At 44.1% G+C, this 24,835-nt stretch overlaps 2 protein-coding genes across 10 annotated transcripts in view; one reads left to right on the forward strand and one right to left on the reverse strand.

Annotated features, from left to right (window-relative positions):
- SHLD2 (shieldin complex subunit 2) overlaps positions 1 to 20,888 on the reverse strand; it is a 75,959-nt gene extending 55,071 nt beyond the window's left edge. For 3 of the 9 annotated variants that reach the window (XM_073353334.2, XM_073353337.2, XM_073353338.2), the window contains exons 1-2: positions 19,943 to 20,085; positions 11,292 to 11,365 (exon numbers count right to left, since the gene is read on the reverse strand). The gene's annotated coding sequence lies outside the window, so the exon portion shown is untranslated. The other 6 variants (XM_073353335.2, XM_073353339.2, XM_073353336.2 and 3 more) reach the window with 5 other exon arrangements.
- The window catches only part of GLUD1 (glutamate dehydrogenase 1), a 59,299-nt gene continuing 54,531 nt past the window's right edge, over positions 20,068 to 24,835 (forward strand). The window contains exon 1 of the mRNA XM_073353343.2: positions 20,068 to 20,785. Within this exon, the coding sequence (XP_073209444.1) occupies positions 20,083 to 20,785 (703 nt within the window). The 5' untranslated portion in view covers positions 20,068 to 20,082. The remainder of the gene's footprint in view (positions 20,786 to 24,835) is intronic.

A 24,835-nucleotide genomic window follows, 5' to 3' on the forward strand; every position in this document is an offset into this window, starting at 1 on the left:
TAAGGGTATGTCTACACTACGAAATTAGGTTGAATTTATAGAAGTCGGTTTTTTAGAAATCTGTTTTATCTATTTGATTGTGTGTCCCCCCACAGAAAATGCTCTAAGTGCATTAACTCGGCGGAGTGCTTCCACAGTACCGAGGCTAGAGTCAACTTCCGGAGCATTGCACTGTGGGTAGCTATCCCACAGTTCCCGCAGTCTCCCCTGCCCATTGGAATTCTTGGTTGAGATCCCAATGCCTGATGGGGCTAAAACATTGTCGCAGGTGGTTCCGGGTACATATTGTCAGGCTCCCGTTCCCTCCCTCCCTCCATGAAAGTAAGGACAGATAACCGTTTCGCGCCTTTTTTCCTGAGTTACCTGTGCAGACGCCATACCACGGCAAGCATGGAGCCCGCTCAGCTCACTGTCACCGTATGTCTCTTGGGTGCTGGCAGACGTGGTACTGCATTGCTACACAGCAGCAGCAACCCATTGCCTTGTGGCAGCAGACAGTGCAATAGGACTGGTAGCCGTCATCGTCATGTCCGAGGTGCTCCTGGTTGCCTGTGTGAGGTCGATCAGGACGACCTGGTCAGACATGGGCTCAGGGACTAAATTTGGAGTGACCTGATCAAGTCATTCTCTTTAGTCCTGCAGTCAGTCCTATTGAACCATCTTATGGTGAGCAGGCAGGTGATACGGATTGCTAGCAGTCCTATTGCATCATCTTCTGCTGGGTAGGCAAGAGATGAGGATGGCTAGCAGTCCTATTGTACCATCTTCTGCCAGGCAGCCATGAGATGTGTATGGCATGCAGTCCTTCTGCACCGTCTGCTGCCAGCCAAAGATGTAAAAGATAGATGGAGTGGATCAAAACAAGAAATAGACCAGATTTGTTTTGTACTCATTTGCAACCCCCCCCCCACCCTCCGTTTAGGGGACTCATTCCTCTAGGTCACACTGCAGTCACTCACAGAGAAGGTGGTAAGGTGGCAGCGAGGTAATCTAGCCATATATCAATCAGAGACCAGACTAACCTCCTTGTTCCAATAAGAACAATAACTTAGGTGCATCATTTCTTATTGGAACCCTCCGTGAAGTCCTGCCTGAAATACTCCTTGATGTAAAGCCACCCCCTTTGTTGATTTTAGCTCCCTGTAAGCCAACCCTGTAAGCCGTGTCGTCAGTCGCCCCTCCCTGCGTCAGAGCAACGGCAAACAATCATGCATCTGAGTTGAGAGTGCTGTCCAGAACAGTCACAATGGAGCACTCTGGGATAGCTCCCGGAGGCCAATACTGTCGAATTGTGTCCACAGTACCCCAAATTCGACCCGGCAAGGCCGATTTAAGCGCTAATCCACTTGTCAGGGGTGGAGTAAGGAAATAAATTTTAAGAACCCTTTAAGTCGAAATAAAGGGCTTCATCGTGTGGACATATGCAGGTTTACATCGATTTAAAGCTGCTAAATTTGACCTAAAGTCCTAGTGTAGACCAGGGCTCAGAGCAACAAGGTACCTAAACATAACTTAGAATACAGTCTTTGCATGTCTGCAGACTATCTAAACAAGAGATGAGAGTATTATCTGCTGTGCACATGAGGCGGTTTTATATCTGTTCTATCACAGAGATGAAGTAAGCAGTTGACAGTCTTAAATCATCACGACCAGCAACAATGCAAACAGATGGAGACAAAAGACAAACATAAGCATCGCTGCTTCACAGTGCAATCAAGATTATTTTTATGCATAAGGCAGTTATCAGAATCTATTCAGTATTATTTGGCTCCCACAGAAGAATAAGTAACATTTTAAAAGCATGGGAAACTGCCATCAGAGACACTTGGTCTGAAACACATTAGCAAGAGATATGTAGCAATAAAAGAACCATTGTAATTAGTGCAAAATTTTCATGTCATATTACAGTCTTTTACAGAAGATATTAATTACTCCATGCAAATTGGCATCTTGCCAAAAATGCCACCCTGCTGCTAAAGATGTAAAATAAGATTAGTACCCTGTTTCAGATGCTTTGGACTGGTCCAAAGTTGTCAAATTACTGGGATACAATTCTAGCTCATAATGCCAAAAAAACCATAGGAATTCCTGTGTGTCCCAAAATTCTATTACTTAATGTGAAAAATAAGTTAAGACTAGGGCTGTCAAGTGATTAAAAAATCAATTGTGATTAACTGCACTGTTAAACAATAACAGAATACCATTTATTTAAATTTTTTGGAAGTTTTCTACATTTTCAAATATACTGATTTCAATTACAACACAGAATACGAAGTGTACAGTGCTCACCTTATTTTTGATTACAAGTATTTGCACTGTAAAAAGACAAAAGAAATAGTACTGTACTTTCCAACAAGTACTGTAGTGCAATCATGAAAGTTGAACTTACAAATGTAGAATTATGTACAAAAAAGCTTTATTCAAAAATAAAACAATGTAAAATCTTAGAGCCCACGAGTCCACTCAGTCCTACTTCTTGTTCAGCCAATCGCTCAGACAAACAAGTTTGTTTACATTTGCAGACGATAATGCTGCCTGCTTCTTGTTTACAATGTCACCTGAAAGCGAGAACAGGCATTCTCATGGCACTGTTGTAGCCGGTGTCGCAAGGTATTTACGTGCTAGACGTGCTAAAGATTTATATGTCCCTTCATGCTTCAACCACCATTCTAGGGGACACATGCCCATGCTGATGACTGGTTCTGCTCGATAACAATCCAAAGCACTGCGGACTGATGCATGTTCATTTTCATCATCCGAGAGGGAGTTTAGTCACAAATTTAACTAACACATTTTTTGAACGTGCGTCATCAGCATGGCAGCATGTCCTCTGGAATGGTGGCTGAAGCATGAAGGGGCATATGAATGTTTAGCATATCTGGCACGTAAATACCTTGCAATGCCAGCTACAAAAGTGCCATGCAAATACCTGTTCTCACTTTCTGGTGATATTGTAAATAAGAAGAGGGCAGCATTATCTCCTGTAAATGTAAACAACGTTGTTTGTTTTAGTGATTAGCTGAACAAGAAGTAGAACTGATTGGACTTGCAGGCTCTGAAGTTTTACATTGTTTTGTTATTGAGTGAAGTTATGTAACAAAAAAAAAATCTACATTTGTAAATTGCACTTTCACAACAAGATTACACTACAGTACTTGTATGAAAATACTATTTCTTTTACCATTTTTACAGTGCAAATATTTGTAATAAAAATATATACTTTGATTTAAATTATAACACAGAATAGAATATATATGAAAATACAGAAAAACATCCAAAATATTTAATAAATTTCAATTGGATTCTATTGTTTAACAGTGCGATTAAAACTGTGATTCGTTGCAATTAATTTTTTTGAGTTAATCTTGAGAGTTAACTGCAATTAATCGACAGCCCTAGTTGAGACCTATACAACATTTCTTCATTCTCAATGTTAATGGCAAAAAGAAAAAGAAAAGCTACCTGGAAACCCAAAGCTCCACCAGACATTATGTATTGATTATGAGAACCACATAAAAAAATCCTTCTGCAAAGAAGGAGTTACAGAGTCCAGGTATTGTATTCTTTTGGAATCCTTTCATTTAATACATACTGAATATAAAACTGGAACTGATCTTCATATTGGAACCAAAACTTTGAAAGAACAGCCATATCATGCCATTTGTTTATAAGTAACTCCCCACTGATTTAAATAGCTAATATCTTAAAAACTGATAGCAGTATATGGCACCGCACAATCTTGCGCCAGTGCAGTCAACTGGAGTTTTACTGTTAACTTTAATGAGCGCGGGGTGAGGTCCTAAACAGATATTGTTACACCTACTTATTTTCCATATTTCAAATGTTACTATACAGTATAAATATTTAATGACACTACTGTCAGCATTTTTCTTAACTTTACTTGCTGAATTTATCAGTGTTGTTGGCAGCAATATTTCAGCTAACAAAAGGGAACTCCATTTGACACTCCCATTGTTGCTTATGACTTTCTGAAAAAGTGCTCCCCATGTTCAATTTAAGACCAAAAGTGATTTATTTTTAAGTCTGAGCAAACTCCATTGGTTAATGTTCACGAAAATATTAATTTTATTCTGTTTTAAAATGTATTTATATAATTAAAAAAAAAAAAGACACCTATCCAATACTCTACATGCCTTTACACATCATTTACAATACAATAAAATCCCAGGAGCTTTAAAGTTATCTCCACAGAACTTCGGCCAGCCACCTACAAAAAGGTCCTTTCCAGCTGTTCAGTGTTGAGGAAAGCACATCTCAGCTGTCTTCCAAAGCCCAGATACATGCAAGTATTTTTCAGTGTGTCTGGACAGTTGCCAGATTTGGGCTATTTCAGATCAGAAATGGACGGAGCAAGTTCGGAAGCCCTCACAGGAAATGGTTTGCTCGCTAGCTCCTCTGTCTTTTTTAATGAGAAGTTTCCAGCTCAGGAACCTCTGGGGACTACAGCTGTGGCAGAAGGACCTGGAGAGAAATGATTTGTTAGGCCTGTTGGTCCCAAGCCATTTAGGGCTTTATGGATTCTAAACAGTATCTCAAAACTCCACTTGGAGTTCAATGGGCAACCAAAGCAGATCTAACAGCACTGGTGTCATATGTTCCCAGGATGATGATGCACTCAAACAAAGCTCTGCATTCTACACCAGCTTCAATCTGAACAGTTTTACGGGGTACCTTTAGGTGAAGGTTCCCACACTAATGTTAAATTGGCCATGCTGCATATAAAGAAATATCAAACATAATACCACATATTTCTCAAATAAAAATTAACATCTGTGATAGATCCCTATGGAGCCATTTGGCAGCCCAGAATAGCCAGAGAACTGCTCCTGACCTTGACATGCCCTAACTGGATTGGCATAATAGGCCACAAAGCAGCCCAGAAATGTGAGCCTTAACTGCTGACCTAATTGATGAATGGAAAGTTGTGATTTACCTGGAAGTTTGGGATGAAAATTATAATCAAAGCAGATTCTCTTTATATTGAAGCCATGTTTCCATGTGTGTTTTTTTTTTAAATTGTGACAAACTATATTGCTGCATTGTATATATATTTGTTATATATTCTCTTTTCCACAGATGGAAGGTTCCATATGGTATAGCATATTGTACTGAAGACAGTGAGAAAAAACAAAAATTAACTAGTAAAATGTCATGCATTTTCATGGCGAGTAGGTGAGGAAGACAAAGAAAAATGAGCTAGAGACTTCACCACAAAATATCTAATAGCTTAGGGGAACATGCACTGGACTTCAAAACCAGAAGACCATGAGGACTAGTCCCAGCTCCTACACTGTTAGTATTCCTGCGGACTTCTTCATACCCCTTTGGTGCAATTCTGGGGCATGTGCAAGAGCTGCTTGGGATAGAGGGCACTAGTTTCAGGGCGTGTCCAACTGGATCAAGGGCAGGGTCCCCACTACCAAGATGGGGCCCAGATTAATGAGTTTTGGGGCCCTGTGCAGTGGAAGCTGTCCCCTCACCAACTTTCCTTAAAGTGCCCCTGCCCCATACGTACCCCCCCCCACACACACACACACTCTAAATGCTCCTCTCCCCACCCCTCACGTAGACTCCTGAATGGCCCTCGCACCCCACAGATATGCCAGTAACTCTTCATCAGAGCCCTCACTTATTCTGACAATCCCTACACACATCCCAGTAGCCCTGATATACATCTGGCTCACTGCAGCCCCCAACACCTCAGCTGCATTGGTCCTTCCCTCCAACATCTTCCACTCATCCCCAACCTCTCACCCACAAAGAGTCCCCACTCACCTTAGAGCCCACCAACAACTCACCACTAGTCCCTTTACATTCCTGGCCACTCACTGGCACTGCTCCTGTCCCAGGCTAGGGTGGATCCTCCTGATGCCAGATGTCCAGTTCCACTCACTCTCATTGCGTGCCCCTCACTTACACAGCCCCACACCACTCAGGTTTGGCTTGGCTGCCCCTCTGTCATGACAGAGGAGTAGTTGGGCCAAATCTGAGAGACTGGCATTGCAACCTGGTGAATGGGATATATTTGTTTTGTTTTCTGCTGGTCAAGGGCCCCCCTGAGATGGAGGCCCCGTGCAAGTGTACAGAGTGCACAGTGGTTAATCCAGGCTTTACCAAAAGAGGTATCAGATATGAGGTCTATACCATGGCGTGTGCCTAGAGGCCAAAGCCAGGAAGAGTGCCCAGCCCCAGCAAGTGAGGGGCATGTGGGATTCTGCATTTGGATCCCCTCACACCAGTCTGGTGAGTATCCAACAGGGAGACCTCAAACAGACCTGTAACGTTGCCATCTTAGGGAAAGCAATTATCATTCACCCATTTTTACATGACTGAGAAGTTGTGCAAGATTACTTCAGGAACAGTTGGGAACAAATCTGAGGTCTCTAAGATAACAGATCACTGTTCTACCACTTAGCTACATTACCTTTCAGAATGAATATGCGAAAATATGTCCTTAGCTATTTTACCTCTAATCGACAGACCACACACTGCTCCCAGAATCAGGAATAGAATCTGGGAATCCTGATCCCCGATATTTCAGTGCTATCTCATGTATAATTAATTATACAGTGTACTGGTCAAATGTGTGTTGTGTCCCCTCTATGGGTCAGTCCCTATCAAGGATAATAACTAGGGTGGATAAAAAAAACCTGATGATTTAAAAACAATAAATTATTTTTATTATTTAAGTCAGATATCCATATTTATTAAATTAACCTATGGTAAATTAATTTTGAAATTGGCAACCTATGTTAAAGCCTAAACTTATTATAATCTATTAAAATAATTTAAATTAAATACAAAAAAAATATTAAGCACATGTTTGCTGCCAAGTTTTAAAGAAAATCACACTACTGAATTGGTGGAAAACACTGGCTAAGCATCTGGAGCAGAGTTTGACGACTTGCTAAACCAGCTTTTGACAGCAGAAGCCTCTTCTCCAAGTGCAGAGAGAATATTTTCTTCATTTCAGTTTATTTAACTAGTTCAGTTCAATGACTAGTTCATTCTAAGTTAAGAAACCAACTGAGAGCTGAAAAAGCAGGAAAGTTCATTTTCCTCTTCCGCCCTAGGAACAACAACTAGGTGTGAGAGAAGAAGATCTAATAGTTCCAGAACCTTGAAGGATATGTTGACCAGAAACAATCATTCAGTTTGCTAACTAAAGATAACACTTCCTTTTAATAAATTAGTAAGACACATTTGCTAACTTTTTTTCTTATGTAGCCAGTACATTTAATGTAGTTTTATTTAATAAAACAATTAAAATTGTGCTGTATTTGAATATTCATCCAAATAGAACTTGATGCAAATTGCAAGTAAAATATTAATAATCATCTAGTAAATAAAATGAGTTGGTCACCATTTTCTAACATAAAATACATAAAAATTAAGAATCTGAAAAAAATGTAAGTTATGCTACATAATTGCTTAAACAAACATATAGATAGAGTATATCCTCCTCGTGAGTAAAAGGAAGCAGCAAAATTAGTGGAAAGTCTATATTTAGTTGCAAATCAACAAGCTTTACTACAGTATTTTTCAAACTTTGGGTCGCAACCAAGTACTGGGTTGCGGCATGACAGACACTGGGTCACTCTGGTCAGCACTGCCGACGGGGACGTTAAAAGTCCCATCGGCGGTGCTGCCCAGCTAAGGTAGGCTAGTGCCTACCTGTTTCGACACCGCCCTGAGCCCCTCCCCAAACCCGGAGCCCCTCCTGCACCCCAAACCCCTCATTCCCGGCCCCACTCCAGAGCCTGTACTACCAGCCCAGAACCCTAACCCCCCCCCAAACCCCAACCCTCTGCTCCAGCCCAGAGCCCCCTCCCACACCCTGAACCCCTCATTCCCGGCACCCCAACCCTCTGCCCCAGCCCTGAGCCCCTCCCACACCCCAAACCCCTCATCCCTAGCTCCGTTGGGTTGCAGACATCAACAGTTTTCTTCAACTGGGTCCCCAGAAAAAAAAATTTGAAAAGCACTGCTTTACTGGACATGAATAAGAATTAATCTTTTTTTGGAAAATAATTAAAAAGTACTATTGAAAAACACAATTAAAACGGATGATTTAAATCAATGTTTCCTTCTTGCTGATTTAAATCACAATTAAAATCAGTGATTTAAATTGTTTTGATTTAAATAGAATCAGTCTATCCTGATAATAACTTTCATCAACTAATCCTGCAGCTCAAGTAGAAAAGGTTTGTATTATTGAGCTGAAAACCTTGGGTTTAATCTCTGTTGATGATCCATATGGGAGAAAATACTATGAAACTGAATCTTAATTCCTAGACACTCAAGGCTGAACTGAGGCGGATACCTTTCATAAGCACGAATTCCCAAAATGGTTTAAAATGACGTATATGCAGATTATTTGCAAATATGAAAATTAGTTCATTCAATAATTGGCATGTAATGTCAACACATGAAGCTGCAAAAAATGACAGCTGTGTCTTTATATAATCCAATGCATTTGCTGTCACATACGTTAGTACCCATATTAAAGGCTGTATCAAGAAGTATTAGAATCATAGAATATCAGGGTTGGAAAGGACCTCAGGAGGTCATCTAGTCCAACCCCCTGCTCAAAGCAGGACCAATCCCCAGTTTTTGCTCCAGATCCCTAAATGGCCCCCTCAAGGATTGAACTCACAACCCTGGGTTTAAGCAGCCCAATGATCAAACCCCTGAGCTACCCCTCCCGCCAATAAGTGTGAAAAAAAAAATCTGATTATTCTTCCAAATGTTCACTTTTCTGGAGCTATTACACTGGAAAGAGCAGTTATTTGGACACCAATTCAGTTTGAAAAATATCATATGATGTAGAATTAGTTGAAATTCAATAACCCAGAGTAACCAGGGGAAAAAAAAAATCAGTAGAATTACAAGAGTGGGGGGAAGAGGGAGAGATTGGGGAAAAAATTCTTAAGGAATAAACACACCACCAGAATACTAAGTGATAAGAACACTGAGTGGAGTGATCTTCTAATACACTGAGCATTACTGATGAGAGAAAATGAATTCTTGGAGCTTATAAGGCTTAGTGGCTCATAAGGGAACCAGCTGCAACATTCAGCTAAATACAGCAAACAAGATTTTTTTTCTTGCTCAACAGAGAAACTCCATCTTAAGACAGATCATAGTCCTCAAGTAAAAAACTGCCCATTTATCTGATTGTATAATATAAACATCCAGAGGCAGCAATCAATATTTTTAGCTAAAAATGTACATATCTAGGGTTTCAATAATAGATTTATTTGATTTTGTCTGACATAACCAATGTATTTAGCTCAGATACTTACTGGTTGACTTTTTCTGTGACTGTTTTGCATGTCTAAGATGCTGTTTGTTTTATACATTCAAACCCTGCCCCCAAAATCCTAAAACAATCTTTTGCTTTCTAGCCTCCTTGCTTCTTTTAAAAATAAAGACTGCTACAACTGAAGTTTAGACTGGACTTTTGATCCCAAGGACCTCAAAATGGTATAAGTTATACACAAAATAGCTACCTTCTATACACACTGCAAATTTATTATCTACGATGCAGATATCAATGGTATATTCTGCATTTATTTCACACATTTGCTCCAAACACAGAACTTCCACAGACCTCAATCAGAATTGTGCACATTGCTTTACAAACACACACAGGTATCATTTCACCTACCACAAGCATTAAATGCCTAAGTGAACTCTACACAACAGGTTAAGATAGGAAATAAAGAAAGATACTTTAACTGATTGAAACTGCAGCTGAAATTTAGGTAGGCAGAATGTAATTGCTCAGACTGGAGTCTCAACAGAATACAAAGTTTAAGGGGGTAATGCCCCCATCACTTATTTAAAGTATCATGTGATCTTTAATGACCACATTTGGCCAAAACCTCAGTTTTATATCTTGTTGGCACTGATTTAGAATTGATTTGGAGAAACAACATCACTTAACAGATCATCAATACGATCTTCTGCAGTAGTTGGATTTTCTTTGGAGGTCTCCCATCCAAATAAAGACCAGGCCCACTTCTAAGCAGCCAATGTGAACTGCCAACAGCGGAGAATTTTGAGATTCCAAAAAGTGGTTTCAACCCAATTCAAAATTTTGAAAATTTTCTGCAAACTGGAATGCTCATTCTATACCCAGTTCTACTAGGAGCCTGGGTTCTGGGGGAGTCTGCCTGGTAGGTTGCCACAAAACCAGGGACCCTGGAAGCCCTTAGAGTGCTGACTCCAGGGCAGTCTGCCCGGTTGGGTGTTCCAACTCCAAGGTAGCGCCTGCAGCCAGGAAGCCTAGAAGCCCTGGGAACCAAGGCTGTTCAGAAGCTACAAGCCTCGGAGCTGGGGGCAGCCCACAAAATGGGCTGCTGAGGAGCCAGGATTGCCTAGAAGCCTAGCAGGTGTGCAGAAGAGGAATCAAGTTGGTAAACTGGCAGAAAACTGATGAAACCCCCCCAAGCTTCTAGAGGAATTCTGTCAAAACTGACACAGTCCTGCAGAATGTGTTGATTTCAATGAAATAAACAAATTCTGAAGAAAAAAATATTTCTAATTTTTTTCTGACCAGTTCTAGTTTTAACTCTGTAAAATTATTAGGGATTTTTTTTTTCTTTTGTGTGAAGAAATCACAGTTTCAGGAATAGCAAACAAGGATACCCAGTGGCCATTCCTGTGTAATTTCAGATAGTAAAATTATATAAGCTTTTGACTAATACTCTGTCATCAAAGCAAATGCAAAAGTCTACTGGGTTCCTGGCTTTGATTTTCTGATTTTCTTAGTACACCTTGAACAATAATTTTAGCCAATATACTTTTTTGTAATGAAATTTGCCAAAATAGTATCCATATCTTAAAAATGACATCTTTAATCTTTTTAAAGAGACATGGATCTTTTCAATTCGGGTAAGCACAAAATAAATAAAACAAGGTGTTTATATTACATCTAAAATGAAATAAGCCATAATATTTAAAGTTGGAAGTAAAAGCTATTTTCAAAATAGTTGGCACAGGAAAAGTTGTCTGTTCTACTTTTTCCAAATTCAGAATGTTTTCCCAATTCTTAGGTTGTAATGAACAAGTATATCACCGTGTCCCATAAATTAGAGCTAAATAAGTCCATCATCCACGCAGATAATTTTCCTTCAGCACATACATTTGTTTATCATTGTACTTGTGTGTTTAAATGACTGGGAGAAAAATAATTCAATTTCAGTATGAAAGTAACTGAAATTTACTGCAATTTCTAGTTGCACACAAAAAATATAAAAAATTACCTTTAAAACCATCCAAGTGATCTTTTACCAGTTTAACTGAAAGGAGAGTCTTCCAATGTCCTCCATGTGTTACTCTAAACAAAGATCATACAGTGTATCTTTCATTATTACAATTATTGTTTTCATATCTACAAGTCACAGTAAACTAACAACAGACATATATGCATACTGAGCAATGTTCTGAGACCACGAGAAATAGCTCCCTTAATTACTGCTTACTCCTTAACACAAGACAGACAGATATTTGACTGGAATAGAGAGAAGAAATGCGGCCTAGCTTATAGGAACTAAGACACAAGAACTCTTGAATTCTAATCTTAACTCTTACTCAAGACCTGCTCTGTGTCATTGGGCAAGTCACTTAACCTCTACATTCACCTCATTATCAACCTCACATGGGCGCAGTGAAAGTCAATTATGCTGGTGAAGTGTTTATATATATATATTATACACACATACACAATTATTCTTCTCACATGTGATTGTCTTCAAACATTACAAAAATAAAAGATAATTTCTGATTTACTTTTTCTGAAGAGTTCCAAGTGTAACTTGAATATTTTGTAGGAATTCAGTAATACTGAAGTTTCACCTTTATCAAAGCAGAAGGGCTCTGCTCATGCTGTTATTTCATAGAAAGACATGCTAGTGAAACTGGTGGAAAAGAATATTCATTTTCACTCTTGCATTGTGTTTTACCATTCTGAATCCCTAACATATGAAGTAATGTATCAAACATATCTGGGTCAATGCATGCAGCTGATAACTAAGTAAGGAACACTTTCAGAGAGGTGTATTCTAGTGATCGAGTACAGAACTGGAAGCCAGGAACTTTATGGTTCTAACTCTGATGTAGGCCTTTCTGAGCTCTTGAACAAGTCAAATAATTGTCACATTTTCCACTTAACCCGCCTCAGTTTTCCTATCTGTAATATAGGAATACTATTTCCTATACCTCAGGGGTCTATGAGAATTGGTTGATAATAATAATTAGAACTTAGTGCTTGTCTCTATACCTGTTTCTTAGTTCATATTCTTTTACACACACATTTTAAACTCAGTGTTTCAGCAGTGGAGCAGCTGTTGCTTCAGTGCTTTATGATGGAAGCCAAATGTTTCCCTACCGAGGCCACAGAAATGACAGTGTATTTCCTTTTGCATTTCCTCACTTCTCTGACACTATTATGAAATTCTCATTAGTACCTGTGATAAATGAAGGGGAGGGAATAGCTCCCTTTTATGGGCATCCAGCCAGCCAGCCAGCCAAAAAAATTCCTCTTAGTAGCTGCACTCTACTTGCTTTACCTGTAAAGGGTTAACAAGCCTACAGGTAAAAGGAAAGGAGTACTTGTGGCACCTTAGAGACTAACCAATTTATTTGAGCATGAGCTTTTTTGAGCTACAGCTCACTTGAAGTGAGCTGTAGCTCACGAAAGCTTATGCTCAAATAAATCGGTTAGTCTCTAAGGTGCCACAAGTACTCCTTTCCTTTTTGTGAATACAGACTAACAAGGCTGTTACTCTGATACAGGTAAAAGGAAAGGAGTGGGCACCTGACCAAAAGAGCCAATGGGAGGGCTAGAACTTTTTAAAATGGGGAAAAAAACTTCCCTGTCTGCTTTTATTGTTCTCCAGGGAGCAGCGACACAGAGCAGCAATGCTGTAAGCAGCTTTAAAACTAGGTATGAAAAAGCAACAAATCATACCTCAATCCTACTTATCTGAAACCTCAAATATGTAAGTAAATCAGGTAATGACTAGGAAGATGTGATTAGGGTTATTTCTGTTTATTTCTTACAGCTAATGGACTCCTCTGTGCTAACCCCGGATGCTTTTGTTTTGCTTGTAACCTTTAAGCTGAACCTCAAGAGAGCTATCTTGATGCTTAATTTTTGTAATTGTTTCTTTTAAAATCTAGCAATAGCTTGAGTTTTCAGATGTATTCTCTTTCTTTTTGTTTTTAATAAAATTTACCTTTTTTAAGAACAGGATTGGATTTTTGGTGTCCTAAGAGGTTTGTGGATATGTTGTTTAATTAGCTGGGAGCAACAGCAAATTTCCTTTGTTTTCATTCTCAGCTCTTCCCCAGAATGGAGGGTGTGAAAGGGCTTGAGAGTACCCCACAGGAAGGAATTCCCAAGTGTGCCTTCCTGGTTCTCAAGGGGTTCTTTTGCACATGGCTGGTGCCAGCATCTACCCATCCAAGGTCAGAGAGAAACTGTGACCTTGGGAGTTTAATACCAGCCTGGAGTGGCCAATATTATTTTTTTGAATCCTTGTGGGCCTCCACCTTCTGCACTCAAAGTGCCAGAGTGGGGAATTAGCCTTGACTGTACCTATCCCCATATTCATATATCAAAGTAATTGAGCAATTCTAATAATGTAAATATATTGAGAGGCTGAGTCTCTAAAGCAGGCTTGACAATACCTGCATAAGCAGTTCTCCCTAAAAAGAAACATTTCTTGCTTTTGCTTCCCTGTGTTTTACTAACAGGCATCTTCAGACTCTGGACATGATAATTATAACCCCTGCTGTCTCCTCCCCTTCCTCTTTAGTTTATCCCCTCCTAAGTAAGCCCCTACGCCCCCCCCTCCAAAAAAATCATAGAACTAACGTAATTTGCTGCCATCATATTGTTCTCTGCTTGTGTGTTATACCCATTCCCACATCCTGTGCCTGCCTTGTCTATTTAGATTGTAAGCTCTTCAGTGCATGGACTATGTACTTCTCTGACTGCCCTGATTCCCGAGGATCCTGGGGGGGCAGTCAGGGGACAGGGAGCAGGGCGCGTTGGATAGGCATGGGAGTCCCGGGGGGGCTGTCAGGGAGTGGGGGTGTGGATAGGGGTCAGGGCAGTCCCGAGTGCACAGCACCTAGTGTAACAGGGTCCCATTCTTGGTTGGCCTTTAAGAACTACCGTAATAAACATGATTAATAATACATAATGATATACCACACAAATCCTGAAGGTGAGCAGGAGTTGCCATTCTCTCTTCAGTGGTCTTCCCTACTTCTTATCACTGACAATTAGGGATATTTATCATGCAGATACAATATAAAACAGAGACTGGGATTCTATCTATTCAGTTTCCTTTATTCATTGATCTATTACAGCAGTTCTCAAATTTTAACAACCGGAGGACCCCCTTTTTGATTTAAAAAAATTTCACAGACCCTCCAAGTCCCTTGCTCAGCCCCAGGGCCCACCCCACTCCTTTCCCCAAGGCCCCACTCCCACCCCACCTCTTCCCGCCCCACCCCCAAGCACGCCCTGTCCCCGCTCCTCCCTCTCCCTCCCAGCACCTCCTGTACACTGCTGAACAGCTGTTCCACGACCTACAGCAGGCACTGGGAGGGAGCGGGAGATGATTAGCAGGGCCCGTGGACCCCCTGGAGTACCCTCACGGACCCCATTTTGAGAAACGCTGATCTACTGTGTACATGTAAAAACCCCTTTGTAAAAAATACTTGTAATACTGTTGCATAAGTGTATACTGTGTGATGTGGGACTGCACTTGTACATAGTACTTTTGTTCCATATAATTTGGACTTTTTCCCACTTCATGTACAACAGTCTTTCCCGTTCAAAACTGCAAAAATTAACAAAAACAGATTGACTTTTGCAAAGACCTTTCTGTCTTTGACCCCACAATAAAAAGCATCAAATATACTGATGTTCACTAACTGCAGGTTACCCATATCACTTCTTGAGACGAGTACACAGGAGGTTTTGTGTATTTTTTTGAAATTCCTTTTTTATGACTGTTCTTTAGTTCAGCTTGTCACTTAAGGCTTGTCTAGGTGACCGCTTAGTTTGTAGCAAATTGGGGCATAAATCTACCTTGCACTAAGCACCTGTGTGGACCCTGCTGCCATGCACTGCAACTTCTAGTGTGCTTTAATTGTCTGTTTCAAAGCGAAGTAGAGCAAAGAGCACTACAGAACTCTTGTGTGCAGCAGCACATCCATATGGGCACTTAGTGCAGGCTAACACAAGGTAGATTTACACTCTGGTTTGCTGCAAATTAAGTGTCTATATAGACCGGCACCTCCTGCTCCTGTGATATTACCTCCTGCTTCTGACGTTAACAAATGATATCTTCACCAACTGCAGTATTGGGCAGCCACACACTCCGAGCCCAATTCTGACTTCTGATTAGCACACACAACTTTAATTTACTTCAATGAAAGTTACATGTATTTATCTGAAGCCAAAATTGGGCCCAGATGTTCCTAAATACAATACTTGAAAAGCAGGCATAAGGATGTCCACACAACAGGATACAGAGGGGAGAGCCATTCTTTCGGTCTCTCCTGCAATTCTTACAGCAAACATGTTCTGGGTGATGCCTCTCACAGAGAAAGGTTGAAATGTCAGAACTTAAAGGTTTCCTGGCAGTTTGAAAAGCCCCATTAATGTAAGACTCTTGAGTTTCACTGCACTGAGAGGTATGAGCTCCTGCCTGACATGATAGAATGAATTACAGGGTTTGTTTCATAACAAGGGGCCAGGGAGCTTCCCAGAGAACTTGGCACAATCTTGAAACCAGCAAAGGCCCCACAGAACTGCGAGGAAGAGCATTTATCATCCAGTGCAAATTGTGTAGTGCTTACCTGCCAACTGCTACTTTTTATACTTCCATTATGTACCTTTGTCTTTTATAGTAAACATCTATTAAAAACAAAAATAATGGAAATAACTCCACCCATTGAGAAAATTCTTATCAGTAAAGCAGTCATTAGCTCCAGGGAGAAAGACAAGTGGGTTTTTCTTTTGAAACCAACTCATTGGAAAATGCTGCAACCCAGAGAACTAAACTGATGTCTGATTGCTCCTCATGTTGCTATGACCTGGTTAATCTGAAATTAGATGACCTCCTCAAAGTTTCTTCAAACTGGGACACTGTAGCCACCACAGTCTGCCTTAGCGTACAGTTTCAAGTTCAATCAAGTTATCTATACCTAACTCCTCTCGAGTTACCTTATTTTGAGCAAAAGCTGCCCCACCACAAAACACTTTGAGCTGCACAAACTGATTGTGTTAGCAGGTAGCAAATCATGCTAACTTGAGCTTTATCTATACCCCTGATGGGCCAACTAAAGTTAAAAGCACACCCCACACTAAAAATAAGGAGTTTTAGAATCATAGAAATGGAAGGGACCTCAAGAGATCATCTAGTCCGGCCCCCTGCACTCATGGCAGAACTAAGTACTATCTAGACCAAAGGTGGGCAAACTACGGCTCACAGGACTGTCCTGCCTGGCCCTTGAGCTCCCAGCCGGGGAGGCTAGCCCCCTCCCCCACAGCCACGCCGCTGTGCAGGCAGCACAGCTTGTGCCCGCCCACCTCCCGGGGTTTCCAATAAGCCAGTCCTGCCGCTCTGAGAAACATGATTAGGGAGCGGGGAGTCGGGGGGGGGGGGGGGGTTGGATAAGGGGCAGTCAGGGGACATGGAGCAGTTGGATGAGGCGGAGGTTCTGGGCTGGGGGGGGGCAGTCAGGGGATGGGGGCGGGGTGGATAGGCGTGGGAGTCCCAGGGGCCCTGTCAGGGGGCGGGGGTGTGGGTAGGGGTTGGAGCAGTCAGAGGGTGGTTGGATAAGGGGCAGAAGATCCCGGGGGGGGGGGGGGGGCAGTCAGGGGACAGGGAGCAGGGCGTGTTGGATAGGCATGGGAGTCCCGGGGGGCCTGTCAGGGGGTGGGGGTGTGGATAGGGGTCGGGGCAGTCCCGGGACAGGGAGCAGGGGGGCCTGGATAGAGGGTGGGCTTCCGAGGGGGGCAGTTAGGAGCGGGGGATCCCGGGAGGGGGCGGTCAGGGGACAAGTAGCAGGTGGGGGTTGGATGGGTCAGAGGTTCTGGCGTGGGGGGGGCAGTCAGGGGGTGGGAAGTGGGAGGGGGCAGGGGCCTGGCTGTTTGGGGAGGCACTGCCTTCCCTACCCTGTCCTTCATACAGTTTCGCAATGATGTGGCCCTTGGGCCAAAAAGTTTGCCCATCCTGATCTAGACCATCCCTGACAGGTCTAACAAGCTCTTAAAAATCTCCAATGATGGAGATTCCACAACCTCCCTAGGCAATTTATTCCAGTGCTTAATCACCCCGACAGTTAGGAAGTTTTTCCTACTGTCTAACTTGAACCTCCCTTGCTGCAATTTAAGCCCATTGCTTCTTGTCCTATCCTCAGGGGTTAAGAACAATAATTTTTCTCACTCCTCCTTGTAACAACCTTTTATGTACTTGAAAACTTATCATGTCCCCTCTCAGTCTTCTCTGTTCCAGACTAAACAAACCCAATTTTTTCAATCTTCCACACAAAATGATTAAAGGTCTAGAAAACATGACCTCTGAGGGACGTGACTCAAATTAGGGAAAAACTCAATTTAACTGCAAGGATGACAAGCCCTGAGGTATTTCCATCACAGACATCTGCACAGCAGCTAGATCAGTGGTGACCCCTTTCACATAGGAAGCCTCTGAGTGCAACCCCCCCCCATATAAATTAAAAACACTTTTTAATATATTTAACACTATTATAAATGCTGGAGGCAAAGCAGGGTTTGGGGTGGAGGCTGACAGTTCCCGACCCCCCATGTAATAACCTCACAACCCCCCGAAAGTTCCCGATCCCCAGTCTGAGAACCCCTGCGCTAGATGGTCTGTCCACACAGTTTGCAAAGCATTAGTGCTTGGATTTGGCCTCCAGGAAATAATCTTATTTCTGACTGTGTCCTGAAATTTGTTTCCCATATAGGGGACGTCAAACTCTCTTCCTGTCAAAAGGTAGGCTTATTTTACTTCAGTTGGCCCATTTTTTTCAAGCCCCCCCGGATCGTGGCTTGATTCCTGTACAACATATATCTTGTAAATGCCTGAAGAATTTTGAGATTAGCATATCTATCTAGATAGACCAATCCACCCTAGATAGACAGATGTCTCTGTTTCCACTGTCTGGAGAGCAGCATGTTTGCTTGGCAAGGGGGTTATATGCTCTAGCCAAAATTAGCCAGATTTGTACTAAACAGTACTTTTATTCATCTGTAACTAGAGAACAAATGAAAAAATATCCCGTCCAGGTTAGGAAGCCTGAAATTGTATTCAACAATAAATATTTCCACTTATGCTTTCCCTCCTTGCTCCTATTTAGGAAGGATATTTTCCCACAAAAAATGAGTCTTTCAGAAAACCAGTGGCATCATTTGCTATGGGCCAGAGGGGCAGCTGTTGCCCCCCTCGGGGAAGTTTTCATAAATCTATATGCTCTACTTCCTTCCCTGCCACCCCAAGATTTTGCAGGATATAATTTTATCACATATATTCTATACACCAGTAGTTTTTCCCCCTGAAATGACATCCTTGAATAACAGATAAAGAGACTGCTATTGTCTAACTCTGTCAAGGAAGTTAGTGCACTGTTTTTCACCACAATCATATTCACATCCTCTGTGGGTTGGGCCCAGAAGGGGACACAACACACACTGACCAATAGGTTTCAGAGTAACAGTCGTGTTAGTCTGTATTCGCAAAAAGAAAAGGAGTACTAGTGGCACCTTAGAGAGTAGGTTAGTCTCTAAGGTGCCACTAGTACTCCTTTTCTTTTTACTGACCAATAGATTACTTGTGCAGCTCTCCTCCCTGGCTATGCATGTCTGCTCTAATCTTGGCTCCCATCGAAAAGTACAAAAACGTTGCTCTGAGAGGGTCAGAGAACAAGGCTCTCCGTGTCACCTTGTGACAGGCCTGGCAGGCAGAACAGGGAATGCCCAAAGCTAAGATACAAAGGGTGGCATATTGAGCCCTGTGTTACCTAGGGTAGAAGGTCCCTGTACCCCAGATATGCGACGCAGCAGAGCCCATCAGAGCACTGTAGGTTAAAGCAATGATTTTCAACCAGGGGTACGTTGAAAATCATTGCTTTTCTAGATAGTTGCCTAGTTTTAAAACAGGCTACTTAAAAGCAAAAAGAAAAGGAGTACTAGTGGCACCTTAGAGACTAACCAATTTATTTGAGCATAAGCTTTCGTGAGCTACAGCTCACTTCAAGCTGTAGCTCACGAAAGCTCATGCTCAAATAAATTGGTTAGTCTCTAAGGTGCCACTAGTACTTTTCTTTTGGCGAATACAGACTAACACAGCTGCTACTCTGAGACCTACTTAAAAGGACTAGCCAAGTCAGTACAAACTAAAACTTCAACAATGACTTGTTTATACTGCTCTATATCCTATACACCGAAAAGTACAATATTTATATTTCAATTGATTTATTTCAAGATTATATGGTAAAAAATTAGAACATGAGCAATTTTTAGTAATAGTGGGCTATGACACGTTTGGTTTTATGTCTGATTTTGTAAGCAAGTAGTTTTTAAGTGAGGTAAACCTGGGTACGCAAGCCAAATCAGACTCCTGGAAGGGATACGCTAGCCTAGAAAGGTTGAGAGCCACTGGGCTACAGCTCGCTCAGCCGGGATAGCCAGCGTGGCCATGGCTCGGAGGCGGGCGGGCAGCTGCAACAGGAAAGGTGGGTGCAGCGGGGCGGGCGGCCGTGCCCGCGGGGCCCGGGGAAGTCAGGGGCTCTGCCGCTCCCCGCAGCGGAAGGGGAAGGATGACGGGGTCTCCTGTACGCGGCGCAGGCGCGGGCCCCCCCAGCCACCTACCGCGGGGCTCCCCGCGCCCGCAAGCGGGAGAAACGACCGCTCCGCACCCCCTGCCCGGGCGGAAGCGCTTTAGGTTCGCGCTCCCGCACCAGCGCCCCGGACTGAGCGCCACGACCGACCGAGGCTAGATCCCGACACGCATGCGCACCACACACCCACCTCGGGCCTTCCGGCAGACGGGCCGAAGCCTGGCACCGCGCCCAGCTGCTCCCGGCGGAGCCAAGGGAGGGGAGGAGTTCCGGGCGAGGCGTGTGCGCAAGCGCGGCAGGGCGGTGGCGTGTGACCCCGAGCCCCCCTCCGGCCTCGCCCCCCGGGGCCATTTAAAGGCGGCGGCGGCGGCAGGCCGCCTCTATTGTGCCATCGGGCCGCGCAGGGCCAGAGCTCTCAGCACCGGCTCGGCCTCCAGCCCCGCTGCAGCTGCCGCCATGTACCGTTACCTCGGGGAACTGCTGGCGTCCCGCGCCGGGGCCGGCTCGGTGCTGGCGGGCACGGAGCCCGGCGCGGCGGTAGGGGCAGCCCTGTGGGGAGGCCCCAGCGGGGGGCTCCCGCAGCGGCGGCGCTACAGCGAGGCGGAGCGGGAGGACGACCCCAACTTCTTCAAGATGGTGGAGGGCTTCTTCGACCGCGGCGCCGGCATCGTGGAGGACAAGCTGGTGGAGGGGCTGCGCTCGCGGGAGAGCCCCGAGGAGCGGCGCCACCGCGTCCGCGGCATCCTGCGCATCATCAAGCCCTGCAACCACGTGCTCAGCGTCTCCTTCCCCATCAAACGCGACAACGGCGAGTGGGAGGTGATCGAGGGTTACCGGGCGCAGCACAGCCAGCACCGCACCCCCTGCAAGGGAGGTGAGCTCCGCACCTCCGTGCGCGCACACACACAGCCAGCACCGCGCCCCCCTGCGCCTCCACCCTACACGCAGCCGGCTCCGCACCCCCCTCACCATTCATGCAGCCGGCCCTGCACCTGCTGCAAGGGAGGGGAGAGCCCCGCTACCCTGCTATACAGACATCTAGCACCCCGCCAACCTGCAAAGTGAGATCCACGCATGAGATCACGCATAGACAGAGCCATACATACCCGGGGCAACCCCTGCAAGGTTGGTGAGACCTCCTCATATGCGTTGCCAGTACTGCACTACCTGCAGGAAAGGGGACACCCTAGCCCCATGGATGGATAACACTTCATTTTCCATCTGTACATAGGTAGCCTCCAACTTTCTGCAAAGCAGGAGAGAATCTCTTTATGTCCCATGCATGCAGAGCCAGCGCTACACCCAACAAACAAGTGATCAAAGTAGAGTGAAACAGGAGTGAGAGCTTTCGCTGCACCAGCCAAGGAGGGAAGGGCAGTTATTGGGGAATCACTGCTTACCCAGACCCACAAATAGGGAGAGCTCCCATCTGCTTTCAGCAGAGTAGGAGCTATAATTCCCCCTTAGTTATCAACTGTTCCAAACACAGCTAGCAATATATCCACTGTAAGAGTAATTGTGGCACCTTAGAAACTAACAAATTTATTTGGGCATAAGCTTTTGTGGGCTAAAACCCACTTCATCGTATGCATGCAGTGGAAAATACAATAGGAAGATATATATACACCGAGAACGTGAAAAATATTGACTAACACGGCTACCACTCTGAAACCTGTAAGAGTAATGAGATTCCCTCCTATACTTCACAGCTGGAACGGTACCTTGTGAAAGGAGTATGAGAGTCTTTTTTCTGTTTCTCAGCTAGTGTTGGCTCCCTGCAAAAACTAGGAAACACGTATATAGCCAACATTGAACCCCAAAAAGGAGTCCATGTTCCCAATACTGCATATCCATAGCCCTGCAGCCCCTCCAAGGCTGGTGGGGAGCTCCTTGCCACTGACCCCCTACATCCGTCCATGCATTCTCTGCAAGAGAGGTCTACTCCTATCTCTGTCCCAACCTAGCCACATGCCTGCCAATTAGCAGTAGAGTGTAAATATACGTGTATTTACATAAATTCAACTGCAAGTCATTTGAAGCACATACTTTCCTGTTTTCAGCTTGCATTGTAACAAAACTTCAATTTGTAGAAGAGGAGGAACTTGGCTTACATCTGTGGGGCACTTAGAGCTTGATAAGCACCTTCTACAAGGGAAAATAATTTTAGTACCGTATTTCCCATATTTTCAATATTTCTGTGCTTACAAAGAAGGTGGGAAGTAGAGGGATTTCATTTCTTGTTAATATTTAAATGGTCGCTTAACCCCTAAAATGCTAAGGTGCTTTTAACAACTTTTCTAGTGTGTTTAGGAGATCTGATCGTGACATCCCAAAGTTATACACTAATGTCAGGGATCCAAAACAGCCCAAGTTCTCAGCAAATCTCAAACTTTCACAACTTGAATTGTGAAATTTGAGGAACTGTGTACACTTGCATTGTTTAATTATTAATTGAAAAGTTGGGGAAAAACAATAAATAACTTGAAAACATTATAATGTAAGGGCTGTTGCTAATACATACTTTGATTTCGTACAAAATCCCACTCCAGCCCAGAACAGGAAAATAGACAATTGGTCAAGTTTCTAGGTAGATGTACAGAAAAAGCCAAAAACTAGTGGTCTTCTAGGAAAAGAACGTCACACCTTTTATAAGGGAATTGAAAAGATTGTCCCACCCCAAGACCCAGTATGGACAACCATGCATCCCTAATACCTCCAGGGCTGTGAGTCTGTGAAGCAAGACTCCCAACTACCATTAAGGACTCAACCAGTACTATATCCCCTTGAAAGATAGTTAGACACCCTGGCTTCCGGCCTGGATCAGTCAGCACTGTGCACTCTGTTAGCTGCTTAATTTTTCAAAACCGTCACTTTGAGATCATTACAGGCGTGTATACGACTTCAAACTAAACACCTTACCTTTGCCGGACATCTGAAATTGTAACTGTACAGAACACACCCCTGCATGTTGTCATAATGGACCTCATCTCTATAGTTGCTAGAAAAAGATTGGGGGGGAGTGTTAAGAACACTTACTCATAAATCATTAAATATAGGTGGTGTCTAGGTATGACTATTGGAATTATGCTTAGGATTTGGATTCCTTAAGTGCCTCAGTCTTTCAAGAGGAAGTTTTCTTCTGTTTTTTGGTACAGATAATCTACTTTAGAGATTTTTTTTTTGCTCTGCAAGTTGGACTGTTTGCGTAGTTTTTAACTTTATATCAGTGCTGCAGTTAGGGTGACCAGATGTCCTGATTTTATAGGGACAGTACCGATTTTGGGGCCTTTTTCTTGTATAGGCTTCTATTACCCCCCAACCCTGTCCTGATTTTTCACATTTGCTGTCTGGTCACCCTAGCTGCAGTTTAGCACCCATGTGTCTGCTGACTTGGGCTCACACAGCTTAGGCTACAGGGCACTTTACTTATGGTGTAGACATTCAGGCTTGGGCTGGAGCCCAGACATGGGGACCCACCCAGTCCTCGTCCTCAAAGGAAGTGTGCACAACAATGTCAAAAGATGTGCATGGGCGCTTAAATTCATAATTTTGCTGGACACTAAAATCTGGTCTTAATAAAGACACTGGATTTGTGTCTTCTTACAACAGTGTGTAACTCATTAACACCTCTTTTGCCTATGTTTACAAAGGGGTTAATGGGCCACTTCACTGGCCTACACTACAGAGTTAGGTCCACATAAGACAACTTTTGTTGACCTAACTCTGTAAGTACACCTCTACCCTGATATAACACGGTCCTCGGGAGACAAAAAAATCTCACCGCGTTATAGGTGAGACCGCGTTATATCGAATTTGCTTTGGACCCCTCCCCCATTCCTTGTTCCCTGACCACCCCCTCCAGAGACCCCCGTCCCTAATCACCACCAGGACCCCACCCCCTACCCAGCCCCCCCTGCTCCCTGACTGCTCCGACCCCTGTCCACCCTCCCGCCACCCCCTGAGAGGCACTCACTGGCAGCAGCGGGAAGCGGAGCAGCCTGGCCCCAGACCGTTCCACTCCGCCACCTCCCAGCCATGGCGCTCCGCTTCCCGCCGCCGGTGAGTGCGGGGATGTTGGGGAAAGGATGCTTCCCGTACTCACCTGCGGCGGGAAGCGGAGCGCCGTGGCTGGGAGGTGGCGAAGTGGAGCGGTCTGGGGCTGGGCTGCTCTGCTTCCGCCGCTGCCGGTGGGTGCAGGGGGGATCCCTTCCCCCAAGCCCTCTCCCCTGAGCAACACGGCTGGGGCCAGGGCGAGGGAAGCGGAGTGGGCTGATCCCGGCCCCCCCGTTAATCCACCAGGCCACTCTGGCACTGTGGGGCCCCCAAAAGTGCCCCCCCCACTTCTGCCTCCCAGACTCTGGGGGAGGAGGAGCCCCTGACCACCCCCGAGACCCTCTGCTCCTTATCCAACCCCTCAGCCCTGGCCCGGCCTGGTCCCCTTAACACGCTGATCAGAGCAGTGTGTCGGAGCTTTACTGCGTTGTATGTGAACCATGTTATATCGGGGTAGAGGTGTATCTACTCTAAAATGTAGCTCCGACTACACCAACTTAATAACTCCACCTCTGCAAGAGGCATAGCACTTTTAGGCTGACTCAGTGTCAGTGTAGACACTGCATTGCTTATATTGACTGTTGATGCCTTTCAGAGGCTGTCCCACAATGCCCCACACTGACAGTTAAATCGGTGCAAGCACTCCTGGAGGGGATGGACACCACCGACACAAGGAGTGTAGTGTGGACATGCAAAAGTGATGTAATTAGTTCAGTGACTGTACATTGACGTAACTTAGGTCGACTTAATTTTGTAGTGTAGATTTCCCCTGCAGTACAGATGGCAGTATGCTGCTTTCTCTGGTAATAGCTTCTCTGTCTTTCCTGCTCTGTAAGTTATCTTATCCAACATACTGCAGTTGTGCAGAAAG

The sequence above is a fragment of the Lepidochelys kempii genome, chromosome 7 (assembly GCF_965140285.1).
Source record: "Lepidochelys kempii isolate rLepKem1 chromosome 7, rLepKem1.hap1, whole genome shotgun sequence".
Classification (NCBI taxonomy): domain Eukaryota; kingdom Metazoa; phylum Chordata; order Testudines; family Cheloniidae; genus Lepidochelys; species Lepidochelys kempii.